Genomic DNA, 17158 nt, shown 5'->3' on the forward strand with positions numbered 1-17158 from the left:
CCCGTTATTTAATAGCCATACCTCATATATATATTGAAAAAGTACATTAGCTCAGTATTAAAGTTTTTTTAAATATTTTAAAATTTATGAGACACTCAATTCTTTAACATACAAAGTTTTATATTTTCTATAAATTGTATATATTTTTTTGAAATATTTTTACATTTCATACATTGATCACTGACTTCTAAATATTAAAGTAATAAATATTTATACATTTTCATTGTTATCATTTATATTAGTTTTAAAATTTGACAGTTTCATTTTTACTACAATCTTGTGTTTCCGAAATAATTACTTCATTTGCATTGTCATTATGTTCTAAAAATGAAATTATAGGTTTATAATACTGAAGTAAGAAATAAAAATTCTGGAATAAAATCTCTTTGAATATCTTGTAAACACATCATCTAATGTTGTTCCACATCTCGTAGTACTTACGTTTTTATCGTTTGACATCTCAATTAATGGTTTTCAGCAAAATTTGTATTAAAATTTGATTTTACGTAATTTATTTTTTAAATGAATGTTAGTTAAGGCCCAATATAACTGAATAAAGGTTATAATTATAATCAACTGAAATACTAATTTTCTTCTAGGATTAAATTATGCTACGGCTTTGTTAGCTAGAAAAGATCTAATTAATTTATTTTTAATCCTTTTTTAAATGTCGTCAGGATGAAACTTGTAGTGAACTAGAATAGGAATTAATATTCACGGTGCTGAAATTCAATTTAGATTCTGATGAGCTTCAAATACTGCTGTTAAATTATGCAGTAATTTATTAATAAATTTTATGTTGGATTCATTAATAAATAAATTAGGAGTTCGTAGATTTATTCAAATTTATTTAATTTCTTTGCAGCGATTGTTTCGCATCAGAAGTTTTTTAGCGTGTTAACAGCAACATAGCTACTATGATGATGAAACATTAGCAGAGTATGAATTGATTTTGTAATTTTTACAGCTTTTAAATTCGAGCTTAAGTAACGTAACCTGAAATTCCATAACCAAGGAAAGTCTGCAGAAGCAGGGATAGATCCAGACGATGCGTTATTGCAGACATTTACATCAATAATAATATGATCAAACAGTTAGAAACAAATCATTGTAAAACACTACTAGGTTATAAAAGCGTTACGTTATTTTCCTTATCATATATAATGTTGTATGTTATTGTGGTTTATATTAACTTTTTAATCTCTCCTAATCAGACTACCTCCGTTCTAGGCGTCTGATATATGACACTCGAGACGGAGTGCGGACGGTGGAAGTCACCTCTGGTGCCGCGCAGGGTTCAATACTCGGCCCGGATCTCTGGAATATCGCTTATGACAGCCTCCTGAGATCCGAGATGCCAGAGGAAACCGTCTTGGTTGGGTACGCCGATGACGTTGCGGCTCTCATCGCCGCACGCAACGTTGAGCTGGCCCAGCTAAAGTTGAACCAGGTCATGCGAGTGGTCAACGCCTGGATGTCCGATCACGGTCTTTCGCTTGCTCTGAGCAAGACGGAGATCGTGATTCTCACAAAGAAAAGAATTGACACCGTAGTCCCGCTGCGAGTGGGAAGGGAAGTGGTCCAGTCAACGCGTGCCGCCAAGTACCTCGGAGTCATGGTGGACAATAAGTTTAGCTGGAGAGACCAGATCTTCCGTTCGGCGGACAAGGCTGCTAAGGTGGTCTCTTATCTTAGTAAGCTGATGGCCAATGTTGGGGGTCCTCGGTCCAGCAAAAGACGGTTATTGATGTCCGCAGTCCAGTCCGTACTCCTTTATGGGGCAGAGGTGTGGGCAGACGCTCTTACCAAGGAATGTTATAGGTTGCGACTCGCCCGGGTTCAGCGTCAAGCTGCGCTCCGGGTGTGTTCCGCCTATCGGACAGTATCCGAGCCTGCCGTCCTGGTGGTTGCCGGAGTCATCCCTGTCAAGCTCTTGGCAGGGGAGAGGAAGGCGATTTATCAGAGACAAGGCGAGATCGGCAAGGACGCAGCAAGATCCGAAGAGCGTGCCCGAACCTTCCAGCAGTGGCAACACAGCTGGGAGCACGAAACCCGAGGACGATGGACTGCGCGACTCATCGAGCAGGTTTCAACCATGGGTCGAAAGGCGGCATGGCGAGGTGGATTACTACCTCACGCAGTTCCTGACAGGTCACGGCTATTTCAAGTCGTACCTGAAACCGGATGGGCAAGACCGATTCACCGGATTGCATCTACTGCCCGGGCGTTCCCGACGACGCGGAACACACCTTCTTCCGCTGTCCGCGTTGGGAAAGGCCCCGCCTGGAGGCCACAAGAAAACTCGGGGTTTTTTCGGTGGATACGGTCTGCGAAAAGATAATGGAGGATGAGGGGAACTGGGGATTGTTTGTCACAGTTCGTCCGGGGCATCCTCCTGGAAAAGAGACCCGATCTGGACCGCGAAGTGGCCCAGATCCCTTGACCGAGCGGCTGGATAAGGAGCGAGCCCCACGGGCTTAAGCCAAATTTAGGCCTAGCCTGAAGTAATGTGATAAACAATCCCAGGTTAGAATCCTAAAGAGTAGAGGAGGTTTTTTTAGTGGGTAAACCCGTTTTTAGGGGAGTCCCACACTACAGGCTGGCCACCTGTGTGCGTAATTGCATTTTTCCTGCCTCTCCCTAAAAAAAAAAAAAAAAAAAAAAAAAAAAATCTCTCCTAACAGATTTTTCATTAACGTCAAATTTTGTTAGTTCAGATCAGATGTTTATGTAACAGTTTGTTTACGTTTAGGTAAAGCTGTTATTCTGCTTTGAAAGCATGTGGAAAACATGCATCCATAGCCCGCCAAAAGAAGTAATCACTTCAATACAATAAATTAAAATTTGAAATTAAAATAATGAACAACTTCTTTTTCCGTTACTGGGATTTGAACTGGTAAAAACAGAGTCCAGCTATGTGACCACAATTTCTTACCAGCTACTTTCATATAATAGCAGCTAACGATAACTGCAATTTAAAAATTGTGTAAAAAAGTATCAGGTACACGAATTGCGACCCATCACTACATATAAATTGTAATATTTACTTCAAATAAACTTTGTTGATTTTGAACTGTTTTGGCATTACCCATTAAGAGTCTAAAAGACAGGCATGGCCTATCAATAGTTGCACCCATCTTGAAACACAATTTAGTTAAATTTTTTCCTAGATGTAGATTACAGGAGCTTAGCGATTTTTCAAAGTCAATTGGAGAATCAATTGATATTTGCCACACCACTAATTGGATTGAAGTCACATTCAATGCTCATGTTCCACCACTTGCAATCAGGCATCAGGTTTCAAGTGGAATCTTCCCTATGCCAAACTAGTAATTATCATTTAGGCATTTTGTATTATGTCATGTCTATTGTAATGGTCAATAGGTACTGGCAAAGAGTCTCGAAGGGGAATAGAAGTCCCCCAACCTAGATGAATTCTTTGTTGATTACCTTTACAGTATCGTTAGACTGAAAAATTGAAGGTAGTTAAGCAAGGTTAGGAATTATTGTGATATTAATATACAATATTTTAAGTAAAATTTGTTTATTTTATGTTTATGTTTGTTTATTGTAGACAACATCTGACGGGCATTACATAAATAATTATCATTTTTGTTTTCAAAGAACACTTTTTATTCAGTAACAAGAATTAACTCTGATGCACACAAAGGTGTTTTATTGTAAGCTGGAACAATGTCCCTTTTTTCTGCCGGGGTACATAAAAAATGTCTTCTGTGTGATGGTCTGTCTGTCCATAGGACATCTCAGGAATGAAATGAGCTGTAGACTTGAAATTTTGCAACAATCTCAGCAAAGTCTGTTACACATGGTGAGGCGTACTCCTACCGTGTTTAATACAGGGGTATAAAGTTAGCCCTGTATGAAAAAACCAAAATAAGTCTGATCCATTAGCTCATAACATCCTTCAAAAGCTAAAGCACCAGTCCAACCAAAAGGTTTTGGGGTTGTATGACCCATAGGACCATGAGTTCCAATAGAAGCATGATTAACACATGAAAAATAAATTAATGTATTATAAAGGGGATCTTTTTCATTATTTTCTGAGTGTTTCCGGAAGGCAATGGGGTTTTCAACAAGATTCGGCGTCATGCCACACGTAAAAAAGGTTTTAACAATAATAAAATTAGTGTTCTGAATAACAGAAAATTTGCATAATTTAAACTCTTAAAAGTTTGTGTTCATTTTGGAAGAAATGTATTGCAAGAGAAGACAGCATTACAAAAACATAAATGATTTGTGCAGTCAATCAAAGTTTGGTTCCATGATGTAGAAATTAACTTATGGCATCAATGGTAAAACAATTGGAAGAAGTAATAAAAAACAAAGGGGGCAGTATATAAAATATTTGTAACCTTAATTTGTAATAAATTATGTGAAATGTCAATATTGTTGTTATTTACTCAGCTGTTTCATGTTCACCAAAGTGTTTTGCTTACAAAGGCCTTTAAAATGATGCATAACATTATGTATATTTACACTTTAAAAACAAACTTGACAGTAAAACGTCAGACCTACAGATTTTGTGAACATTGATATGTGAAAATTTTTAAACTGTTTTCAGTGATTGATTTTGTGAGGAAATCATTAGGTTCGCTATTCTGTGGTAAACCATTCTTTTGCAATCAATTTGAGACACTATATATAAAAAACTCTGTATATTAAATGAGCAGATAAATCTTATCTTTATTATTAGGCTAATGAAAAACTCTGTTATTACCAATTTTACTGATAAGAGTTATGAAATATTAAGAACTCATATATCTGAGATTAAATAAATAAATAATGGTTTCCTCTGGTAGACACGTGTTCAGTGAGTAGTGTTATCTTTATTTATTTAGAGTGTGATAATATCAAGTGGGCTAAATGGCTAAGTATGCTAAGTCTAGAATTTTGTTAGGCTTTAGATTATATTTCAAATTTGAGTCCAAAAAATATTTGCAACGGGTTACATTTGCATTCAAAACTTATGTAATGATTACAAAAAATATTACTATACTAAATCATTTACTAAAGATCCAAAAACAAATTATACTGTTGTTCAGTAGGATACAGTAAAGCCTACCTTGACATAGCTGGGTCAGTTTATGTTTTAGTTTTTATCAAATCATTTTCCATTTTAAAGAGTCAATCAATTACATTAGACTTATTGCCATAGTAAGAATGGAAAGATTCAGATTAAAATAACATAAAATTAAGAAGTATTGCAGGTGTAACTTTTTTCTAAAAATTGCTGTTCATCAATTGTATTTGGTACTAATTTTTAATTTAACAAATTTATATTTACAATATAAATATTGTAAATATACATTTGTTAAATTATAATTCTTTCAAATATAGACTATTCCATATTCTCTGCTCCATCTGCAACTCATACATAAACAGAACTTGCTCACTTTCTATTGTGTACTAAACAATTGTATGGCTTACTTTTATTGCCACTTTGGGGCTTCTTTACAATTACTAAATACTGGTGGCATTCTTGTGGATTGTTTTTTTCTTTCTAAATTAGGAAATGTCAACTGCAAAAATGTACAGGGTGAAAATAAAGTAATCTCCATTCTCGTGACTTGTTTATTAATGATGAGGGAATAAAAACTCATTTAACCCTTTATCCAGCATGTATCAATTTAGATACATCATCCTGACTGTATGTAATCTCAGTTGTGTGGTGTGTGATTCACTCACTGTATACTGCCAAGTTATGTTCAAAACTATGATAGTTTGGGTTTTATTGATTTTGGCAATGCTTATTTGTGACCCATAAATGAAGGCACACAAGAGAATATTTAATACTATTTGTAAACATATTTTAACCCTATCACTATTAAAAAGGATGGCCTTTAAAGTTTGATATTTTGATATAAATGATAATCATATCTGTATGGATGTCTGAATAAAATACTCTGCATAAGGGATCACTATACAAGTAAGTTGTACGCATAAGCTGTTTTGGATTCATTACGTTCTTTCAAATGATGTATTATAAGGTGGATTATTACTTAAAAATTGTAAGTTTCCTTTTCTCCCTGCTAATTTTTGAATAGTTTTAATAAAGTGGCTGAATTACTAAATTCTTAAAAAGAAACTACAATAATTTAATAAACTATTTATTAATAATAAATTTAATTAACGTTTAAAATTTTATATTTATTATTCAAAAAGTTATGGGGAAATGTTTCTTAGTTTCAGCTTTGCATATATATTTACTATGCCATGGTCCATTGGACCACTTATTTTATATATTTTTTTACATACAAAAAAAGTTGTTGCTTTAAAATTACATGGAACAACTCAGTATTTAATATGCTGCATTAAAAATATATTTTTGTAAAAATAACGAACTACTTTTTATTGAACTAATAATTTCTACTTTTCAGAGCGTGGGAAGCGACATAGCTTTCACTCTCAGACAAGAATAAGCCTTCCATGAACCAAAGTATATCACTTTGGTTCATATACCTTTCCAAGTTAAAGGTAGGGTCGCCTTGGGGTTTGAAAGGCTCATGGGAAGTGCAATACTTTCACCTCAGGACAAGGGCACAAGGCCATTTTTCCCTAATTAGTCTAGTTTCAGCACTTACTAGGGTAGGGAGCACCAGCTCTCTACACTTCATTTAGTTTGGAACAGAGTGTAGCAGCTTTCTGTATATCATATCAGATTAGAAGTACTTCCAACTCACAATACAGTCCACTTTATATTAGTTATGTTTCATAGTAGTTAGTGTCGTTTTCATATAAATTTAAATTCAAAGTTACCAAAGTGTTTTATTTATAGACAATTAATTCCGATACTCAAAGTGTACCATGTGCCGCGACATGGTCTCAATCGTGCCAGATTTATTTATAAGACAGATTATCGTAGACTACCAGTGTCAACAGTGTGCATCAACGGACTTAGTGTCACTAAAAAGTGTTGTACCCAGTGATCGAGGACTTTTGGAATTCCTGGTTTACCTTCATTTGTAAGTGAATTCTAATTCGTATTCCTTATAGTTCAAGCAAGCATTCATGTCAGATAATTTAAAGAAATTTTAGCCAAAAGAGCAGGAATTAAATCTAAACTTACGAGATATGACTTACCTTAATAAAATAGAACTAAATGGGGATGTCACTATCAGATCACAGATTTAGTGTCTTTAGGGATTGTTTGTCACAGTATGAATTTGTTGAATATGAAATCGAATCAGCGGACTCCGACAGCGATCGTGACGTAGAGAGAGAATCCTTTGAAAATCTATACTTTGAATTGTTAGCTAGGTCAAATGCTCTTCTTTTCAAACAAAATTCCAATACGGCTACATATTTTCAATACGGCTACATATTTTCCCCAACATTGTAATGTAGATACACAACATTCATCACCCATACAAGTTTAATTGCTAACAATAAACCTGCCCACCTTCATTGGAAAATATGAAGAATGGATACAATTTTACGAGCTTTTGAACTCTATAATAGATGACAAAACTTCACTTTCACCAATACAGAAATTGCACTATTTAAAATCATCATTGCAGTGTCAGGCTCTTCAAGTAATAATTTCTTGAAGTATCAGCGTCTAATTATGCCACAGCCTGGACTCTTAACAAAAAGATTTGACAACAAGCGAGTCATTGTCAACAATTATGTCTTGTCATTGTTCAATGTGAAGAAACTCAAAAAATAGTGCAGGACAGCATTGAGAAGTTTGTTAGATACAGTGAATGAATATTTGAGATTACTAAAATGTCTTGGTCAACCAACTGACCAATGGGACACAGTTCTTACGAGGTCCAATCAAAAAGTATCCTACCTTTTGGTGCAACGTAAAACTGAAGTTACCTGAAAAAAGCTGGCGTTAATTTTCTTCAAAATAAGCACCCTGAGAAGCAACACAACGATTTCAGCGACGTTTCCACTTCTGGAAGCAGTCTTGAAAATCACTTTTCGGCATCGCCATGAGATCAGCCGTCGTTTGTTTCATAATTGCTTCTCGACTTTCAAATCTGGTGCCTTTCAATGGTTTTTTGAGGTGGGGGAAGAGCCAAAAATCGCATGGAGCCATATCTGGAGAGTACGGAGGCTGAGGAACTTGCGGAGTGCCGTGTTTCGCCAAAAAAGTTTAGTGTGAGCTGGGAAGAATGAGCTGGCGCATTGTCGTGGTGTAGCCGCCAATTTTGAGACGCCCACAAGTCAGGTCTTTTGCGGCGAATCGCATCTCGGAGACGACGTTGGACACTTAAATAGTACTGTGCATTCACAGTTTGATCCTCAGGGGCATATTCATGGTGCACAACTCCACGGTGGTCGAAAAAAACAGTAAGCATCACTTTGACATTGCTTCGAACTTGCCTTGCTTTTTTTGGCCGAGGATCCTGGGGAGACTGCCATTGTGATGACTGAAATTTGGTCTCAGGGTCATATCCATAGACCCAACTTTCGTCTCCAGTTATTATCGATGTCAAAAAGTCCGCATCATCCTCACAACATTGCAGCATGTCCTCGGCAACATCCAATCGCCGTTGCTTCTGCTCGTCTGTCAGCAATTTTGGCACAAATTTTGCGGCTACCTGGCGCAATCCCAAGTCATCCGTTAAAATTGCTTCAGCTGATGCGAAACTGACATCTAACTCAGTACTTACTTCCTCCACAGTCATTCAACGATTTTCACAGATCAAAACTTTTGCTTTCTCGATGATTTCCGGAGTTCGACTTGTTTTTGGTCGGCCCGAACGCGCGTCACTTTCTGCCGAGGTTCGACCACTTTTGAAACGGTTATACCACTCTTTAATCTGCGTAACACTCTTTGCCTCATTTTCGAATGCTAGCTGAATTTTCCGATTCCGAATGGTCTAACTTTGTTTTTTCTCCGAGTTTCACGCAAAATTTAATGCAATAATGTAGTTCCACTTTTTCCGTCATCTTCACAGTTAGAGAAAACCGATACGCGCACTTGACTTATCAGTACATACTGACCCGTCTCCGGCGAACCAGTCGGGGGATCAAGATAAGACTTTGTACCTTTCCTTATCATAGTAGGAACTATTGTCGTAACAAATCTTATCTCATTATTGGCAGCAGAAGCCGCGATACACGACGAGGTCGGATACTTTTTGATTGGACCTCGTATACACATTATTGTCAAGCAAGTAGATCGTACTACATTCAAAATTTGGAGAAATCAACTAGTCACTACGCAATTGCCCAGGTTTGATCAGTTGATGTCATGTCAACAAACAATAAATTCATTTCAAACCGTCATCAATTCAGGAGAACTTCCAGTTCATCTGTCAGTAGTATTCCAAATTGTCCCTATGCAAAAAGGCCCATAAAATATTCAAATGACAATTTACACAAAATGTCTACCTTATATAGGCTTGAATCAATAAAGAAATTAGCTCTTGGTATTGATTGCTTGTCACACGGTCATCTCATCAGAGATTACAAATCAAGCGGTTGCAATGTGTGGTAAGAAACACAATACTCTTGTACATTGACAACCAAATCATGAGACTTCTTTTGAAAATAAGTTAAAACTGCAAACAAGCAACTGTCCACCAGTAACATTGGCTACAAATATAACTGACAATCCCTTGCTTCTACCAGCAGCAGTTGTGGACATTGGGGATGTCAATGGCAAAAGAAGAATGTGCAGAGTGTTACTAGATTCGACATCGCTGTCGAATATCATAACTGAAAGGATGGTAAACATACTTTAATTGCAGAAATCAGAAACACATTCAAGAATTACAGGAATTGGCAATGAACTATCTTCTGCCTCACATATAGTTGAGTGTACTATTCTTTCACAGCATAGTGCATATAAAACAAAATTACGCTGCTTAGTTTTTCCAAAACTAACAAGTATTCAGCCCAATATTCCAATAGACACTAGTAGCTGGAATCTACCAACAACTGTAACTTGCAGATTCCAGCTTCAACTCGCCAGGACCAAATGACATGCTGATAGAAGCATTCTTTGGACTACTGTGTGTTGGCCAGATAAAATCACATCAATCTGTGCCAATATTTCAGAAAATCTCATTAAGTTGGGTCGCCTCTGGTAGGTAGAGTTGGCAACAGCAAACAACAATAACTGTCATCGTACCACACATCCCTCAATGACCAATCAACAACGCAGGTTCAACGGTTAGAAAAGAGTAATCACTTCAACCATAGGTACGGGAAGCAACACCAGCAACTTTGTAGGCACAGATAGGTTGTTATGTACCTTCGAGAACTTTAAGATCTGTACAAACGAGAAGCATCAGAGAAGGTTCGCTGATGATCAGCAATACATCTCATCAAGAGCCATTTTGTATATTTTCAATCCCATATGTTACTAATCCATAACATCAAACAGGTCCTAGATACTTCACATTTACTTCATTGCAAATAAATATCCAGAAATTCCACAGTATTTTATGGTTTAGCATACTTATAACAAAAACTTGAGGGTGACATCCTTTGGTTCATGGAAGGTCTATTCTTGTCTGGGAGTGAAAGTTCTGTCGCTTTTCCCACGCTCTGAAAAGTAGCATTTAGCACCTGTAGGGGATCCTGTCATAAATATAGAACTTACACATAATACTTAAGAATGCACCAATTCTCCTCTCTAACAAAAGAATAATGTCTACAGCTTACACTAAGATAATAAGCTAATTAATTAATGCTAATATATTAATATGCAACAGAAATGAACTATGATTAATAAACAAATAATATAATAAAAACTAAGGCCTAAAAGTCTTGATAATAGAAAAACCTATTACAAAAAAAATCATTTTTAAAGGCTCCCATACAGATCTGGGAATTTAAAACAATTATAGAATAAAAATATTTTTACATTTCAAATACAAACTAAAATTAAAATGCCTCATGTATTGTAAATGTTAGTTAGAATGCTAATTCCAATTACTGAACATGTGGTGATTAATGTGAAACTTTACATTTCATGAAAAAGAAATCTTGACTGTTTTAGTTTAAAAAGTAGTGGCATGGAATATGATTGTAATTCAGAAAAAATTGTCAAAATTAGTGACAGACATGATTAGATTATCCTTTCTGAGTGATAAGCAAACCTGAAGAAGTTCCAACTTAAGTGTTGTTATGTACGTTTTTTTATTCATTTCTTTTAGATTGCCTTTACTTCAGAATTAAAACATTTTAAATTCAGAACGTAATACATTGAATTTGAAGAAGCTAATTAGATCATAAATCATAATAAAACTGCTCTCATGACTGCTTCTTAGATTTATGTGGTAGATGGTGTTGGTAACACAGCTTAAATATTGAAATATTTCGGCCTCGCTGTGTAGGGCCATCTTGTCACAAATTTTGGCTCAACCGTTAGCAGTTATTCTCTATGGTTTGAACCGGGAAAACCTTGGTGAAAGTCACATTGTCTGGACAATTGCTTGAACACAGCAAAAGAAAAGAAAATAACACAAATTTATTTTATAGCAAAGTGTGTCAAGCTGTCAAGGCCAGAACTAGTGACACATTACAGCGTATGATATCATATCAGCTCTTAGGGGTTCAATGTGTACTGATAAGGAAGTAAAGACAAACTGGTAAATAAAATAAAAATAATAAATAAACTGTGTCTTTGTTGTTTTGAAAAATACAAACATTAGTTATCTCAAGAATGTTATTTTAAAATCTGTGGAATCCTTTTAGTTATTCCAGTTGTGGTATGTTATTTCCAAATTAAGAAATTGTTAACTGGCTGTATAAAAAACAACATATATGTCTGTCAATGTCTTTTTGTCATGAGAATTGAACTTAATATATTCAGGGTTCTTGTTTGATATTTTCTGTTATTAGCCAAAGAATTTGTGCACAGGTTGTGATCTAAAATGTCCATACTTAAAGCTTGTGCAATAAAGTGAAATTCAATACACTGTCAGTTACAAAATTGTGTGCATGTTATTTTGAAGTAAAAATATTTTGGGCAGTGATAACCTAAGTGTTTGTGTCCCTAAACATTATAAAATCTGTGGAATATATTTGTATTAATGGCTAAAAATGTTCAAAGTATTGACAGCAATGTTATTAAGAAGCCGTTTGTAAAACAGCACTAGTTTCACTAACCTAGAATAAAGAAGATGTTGTATATATTCTTTTATTCAAAAGGAATTTTTTAATAGTATTTTATTATAATTTTTTGTCACTGTTTAGGCTACACTTCTTATGTGTAGAGTGAAAAAGTTGTTTATTGTTGAACTATGTGTAGAGTGAAAAAGTTGTTTATTGTTGAACTAAAAGTCTAAGTTTAGCCATGTGAAAAATTTAAAAACAATTTGTATGTAAAATGTATTATACGAAAAGATAAAATCCTTATATTTACAAGTCACAAATAATATCCATGTAGATTTGTCTAATGAAATTAAAATTTCCAAATCAGTAAATGGTTACCAAAAAGTGTCAATTGACATTTAAATGTGTTGGCTGTAACATTTGCTCTCAATTTATATTTTTACATAAAATTATACATTACAACTAAATTATCAGATTATAACACTGTTTATAGAATTTCTTCTAGTTTTACATAACAAAATAACTTCAACAGAAAATGTTATAAGTTTCTCATGGACAGTTAAAAATTGTAAAACTTTTACACAAGTTTTTTGCTAAAATAAAAACTCACTAAATTAAACCGTACAATAAAATCCCTATTTCAAATGTCAGAGCAGCAGCAGCAGAAAAAATTATTAGATTGTAGCCGAAGAGCTGTAGAACACGATGGTACCAAAATGAAACAAAAAAAATATTCAACTTCAATTTCTGAAGCCTGAAAATGGCATGCTGTGTAAAATGTTTGTCATCGGTGCAGCCACAATTGATTGTGACTTTTTACCTAAGTTAATAATTTGTTTATATAAATCTCAAGTATTTTATATCACAATATTCAGTATATCTTTCTGAGTGCAATAGTATATAGATTGCATCATAAGCTGTATTTGGTTCGAATAAGTATGATATTAATAATCTTGTTCAAAAGACTCGCTGTGAGTCTTTTGCCAATGGTCAGCAAGGACTCACCAAAAGTCAGTTCTAAGATTAAGAAGATACATGCTTCAATTTGCTCATGTACTACTGTAAATTTTATATCAAGTTGTAAAATACTTGTAATATGATTTTTGTAAACAAGAGTTTTAAATGCACATTATATACAGTAGTATATTAAGAGAGAAATAAAGTAAACACATTGAAGAACAAACATAATAACAAGTATAAGATAATAAAGTCTTACTTATTATTATTACTTATTCTCTTAATGTTAAATACTTTTCAATACTTTCTACACTATTTCACAAAATAACACTGCAAATAATATAATGTACGCGTAACAGAAACTTATAACTAAACATCAAAGGTGAGAATTGTATTGAGTCATTCTTACTTACTCGATATTATTGACAAAGGAACTTGATTATCAGAAAATATTTGAACTTAATATGCTAATATAGAGTTATTTCAAGGTGATGTTTGAACATTGCATTTGCAACACTCATCAGTTGTAGGATTAAGCTACTGAGTCTCTAGGGTCTGTCAAAGTGATTAAACGATTGCCATGGCTACTGTTAAGATTGAAGAATGGTAAGAATAGCTGATATGATTAACAGAAGTAACAACACAATGTACTATATTGCCAATGATGAGATGTTTTCCATACAGCTTGGCGCCACTTGCATAACCAAAGTGGTGAATTTCAGATTTCAAGAGGAGGACACACTGTTTGTGAGAAGAAAGCCAATGTCGCGGTTGCGTCAACAACAGAGTGGAGAGCTGCCACTAGTGATGACACAGGGCCGCCGCGTGCGCAACTCACTGCAGCGACTGGAGCAACAACAGGACGAGATGTTTGAGTTGTAGCAGCGTCGCTTCATCTCTAGGCTTGGACTGCTATCCAATTGAAGTATTTTATTTTTAAGATGAAACAATATGTTTTGTACTGAAAAAATTACTACAGACGTGTTACTAACCGTAAGGTATTATCCATAATAGATTTGTCCTCGATGTTTCGTCCAATTTTTTTTTCAATACTCATTACATTAATTCAGTGTCTCATGTAGATTACATTTGTAAATAAAACTGTTCACTGTACTTAGGTTGTATATTTGTATAGTTTTTATATTGCTCTTCTGTTAAAAAATTGTTTAAGTTTTGTAAAGGATTAGAAATATTCTAGTGAAAATTTATTTTGAATAAAAGATTCCCTTGTATGTACTTGTCTTTACAGTTGTAAGCCTTCTGTATAGTTTTCTATATAGTATTTTTGTGGCAAAAAAATTGTTGATAGCTTTAGATGTTTAAAATGACCTTATTTTTAACAAAAAAGGTGCACTTGTATTTATATAGGCTTTAGTGACATATCTATAATGGTGTAGATGAGTGCCATGTATAAGAATGTGAAATGTTACCATTCAACAAAATACTGCACTCAGTATTATTATTTAAGAGAAGTTCAGTGAAAATCTGTATAGTGTAATTATTATGTCAAATGTGATTATTTTTCATAAAATAGTGCATTTGATATATTTTAATAGAATAATAAAGAGTGCATATTGTCATAGCTAGATCACACCTGAGATGGGAACAGTAAAGGAAACAGTGTATTCAATGCTTTATAAATATTTATTTAATGTGTTGGTATTCATTTTCATTGTAAACAACAGACTAAATAGGCTAACATTCCTGTTTGTGCAATGAAAAATGGAATGTTCAGAATAAATAACTAAGTGTTACAAGACAACGTACCAAATAAGGTCAATACTAGTCCTTTCCTTTGAAAATCTATATTTTTAGTTCTATTCAGACTCATACACCGGTGACTTCACTATATCTCAGAGGTACATAATTTACTATTTTTACAGATACATAAATATATTTGAGTAAAAAAGAATTTACCATGTTTTCATAAGACTCAGCAGTATAATAGTGTTTTCTCTGAGAATTTGACAGTTTATTTTATTACTGGACAGTAAATTATGTTGAGATTAATTAAACACCTTATTGAGATTACAAAACATTTAATAGTATTTTCTTCTAAATACTTTAATATGACTTTTTAATGTAACTTTTAATAATTGTAATGTAATGCAAAGATTAAATTGATTTTGTCTCACATCAGATTTAGAATGTTGTAGAGCTTGAATATTATTGATAACTTCAAAGGTTCTCAGTAATTCAGGAACAGTGGGAAAACTAGTCCCATTTTAATTCATTCCTTTGAAAATGTCTAGTTTTATATTGTGTGAACAGTTATTTGTGATATATTGTTGTTAAATACTATATGAAAGTGCTATTGTATAATTGCTGAGTCTAGATCATCCTGTATTTGTTTTTATGTAATACCTATCTATCTTCTTTACTTTAGATTTGTTTAATTGCTCTCCATTGATAACTGTTTTATTTATCATTTGTGTTCTTTTTTCACTTCAACAATTTAAAGACAAAATCTTAAAAAATTGTCTCTTTCAAAGAATTTGACAGAGAACAAAGCGCATGTTTAATACCTTGTCTATGTACGTAAACTGGACAAATGGATTAGAAATGTACATGAAGTATTTAAAAGTACACAGTGATGTAGTGAGATAGTAAATAAGTTTGACTTCTGGCTTAACAAAAAGAAAATATATATATATATATATATATATATATATATATTTAATCTTACCCCTTAAAGTGCTGGGGCATTGCCAATTTTGACGATTTGTGTATCAGTAATATTTCAATTAGTACAATGTTATTTCAACCATCTGACTTAATTTTTTTAATTCTTTATCTGAACTGTTAAGTGAGTTTTCAATACTATTTTCTTCATCTTTAGTAAATTACTTTGTAATTATGACAATGTTTTCTTTTAACAGGTAACAAAGTATTAAAATATAGTGTTTTTTATGCTAAATTTGTATTATTGCTTAGGTGCTAATAATTGTGTTTTGGTGAAAACAACACTGTACCAGAGTTCTTTGGAAGTGAATAAGTTTTTATGTAGACTTATTAAGTTATTATAGAAATGAGTAAAGAAAACATTATGACAACGACAATAGTTATGTACAAGTACAGAACATGTCAGTTCTTTTATCGACTTGTAGGCCTGGTTGTACCAATAGCTGGGTTTTTTTTTATCCAAACGATAATGCTGTATTTGTTATTATTTCAAAAACATGTATTTTATATTGATTTTAATTTTTTATAATTTATCTCAGAAAAACGTTTACTATTAGTTATTATAACGTTTATTAAAATCTATAAATCATTCCTTTTATTTGAAATCTTCATAATATGTGTTGTACATTTTCTTTTCTAAACCATTACATTTTTAAATACAATTTTACTTCCAGTTACAATGCCAATCTTGTTTTGCAGAAAAATCTATATAATATATAAAATTTGCTCATCTTTTCATGGTTTAACTGAAAAAATGTAAAAAAATATTAGCACTCACAAATTTGGTACAAACTTGATTTTTTTATAAAAATGTTTTATGATAAATAGCTTGTAAACTTTTATCAATTGTTTTGACTATCATATGTTATTTGTTAGTTAAATAATATATTTTTCCAAATGCTAGCAGATTGTCATGACCATTCATATACATGACAAGGAAATGACCGCAGCACTGAAAGGGATAAGTTTATAAGGAAAAATCTGTACAAATTTTATTTATTTACTTTATAAATGATATTAAATCATAAATTAACTTTTTGCTTTTTTATTGTTTTTTATGTTATTGTTAGAGTTTTATCATTTTATTATAAAATACTAGACTAAACTGAGCTATATTCATGTACAGAGTAAGAAAACAATAATTTAAAATGGTGTCCTTATTATATTAAAACTAAGTCAATAAATTGTACTGATATAATTTTCATTTTGTTTGTGTGATTATTAGCCTTTGGTTTATTTTGAACAAAGAGCCGAAAAGGTAATGATTTAGAAAGAAGAATATGAGAAGAATGTCACATTAACGGTTTGATATCACACTTTTGCAGAATGTTTTCATTGGTGTAAACCATTCCTCCTGAACCTGAAATTGATGTAACCATAGAGTTTGAAGTAAGAAACCCTGGCATAAGAAATTTTCCTCCAAAAAATAGTACACCTATCAAGTATTCATTTTTGTTTTTTACAAATGCAATTTGCTGAT

General features: G+C 33.3%; 1 protein-coding gene across 1 annotated transcript in view; it reads left to right on the plus strand.

Annotated features, from left to right (window-relative positions):
- LOC124371196 (lysM and putative peptidoglycan-binding domain-containing protein 1) overlaps positions 1-16882 on the plus strand; it is a 28483-nt gene extending 11601 nt beyond the window's left edge. Inside the window, exon 3 of the mRNA XM_046829525.1 lies at positions 13719-16882. Within this exon, the coding sequence (XP_046685481.1) occupies positions 13719-13878 (160 nt within the window). The 3' untranslated portion in view covers positions 13879-16882. The remainder of the gene's footprint in view (positions 1-13718) is intronic.
- Positions 16883-17158: the final 276 nt, after the last annotated feature.

This window comes from Homalodisca vitripennis, chromosome 1 (genome assembly GCF_021130785.1).
Source record: "Homalodisca vitripennis isolate AUS2020 chromosome 1, UT_GWSS_2.1, whole genome shotgun sequence".
NCBI classification, from domain to species: domain Eukaryota; kingdom Metazoa; phylum Arthropoda; class Insecta; order Hemiptera; family Cicadellidae; genus Homalodisca; species Homalodisca vitripennis.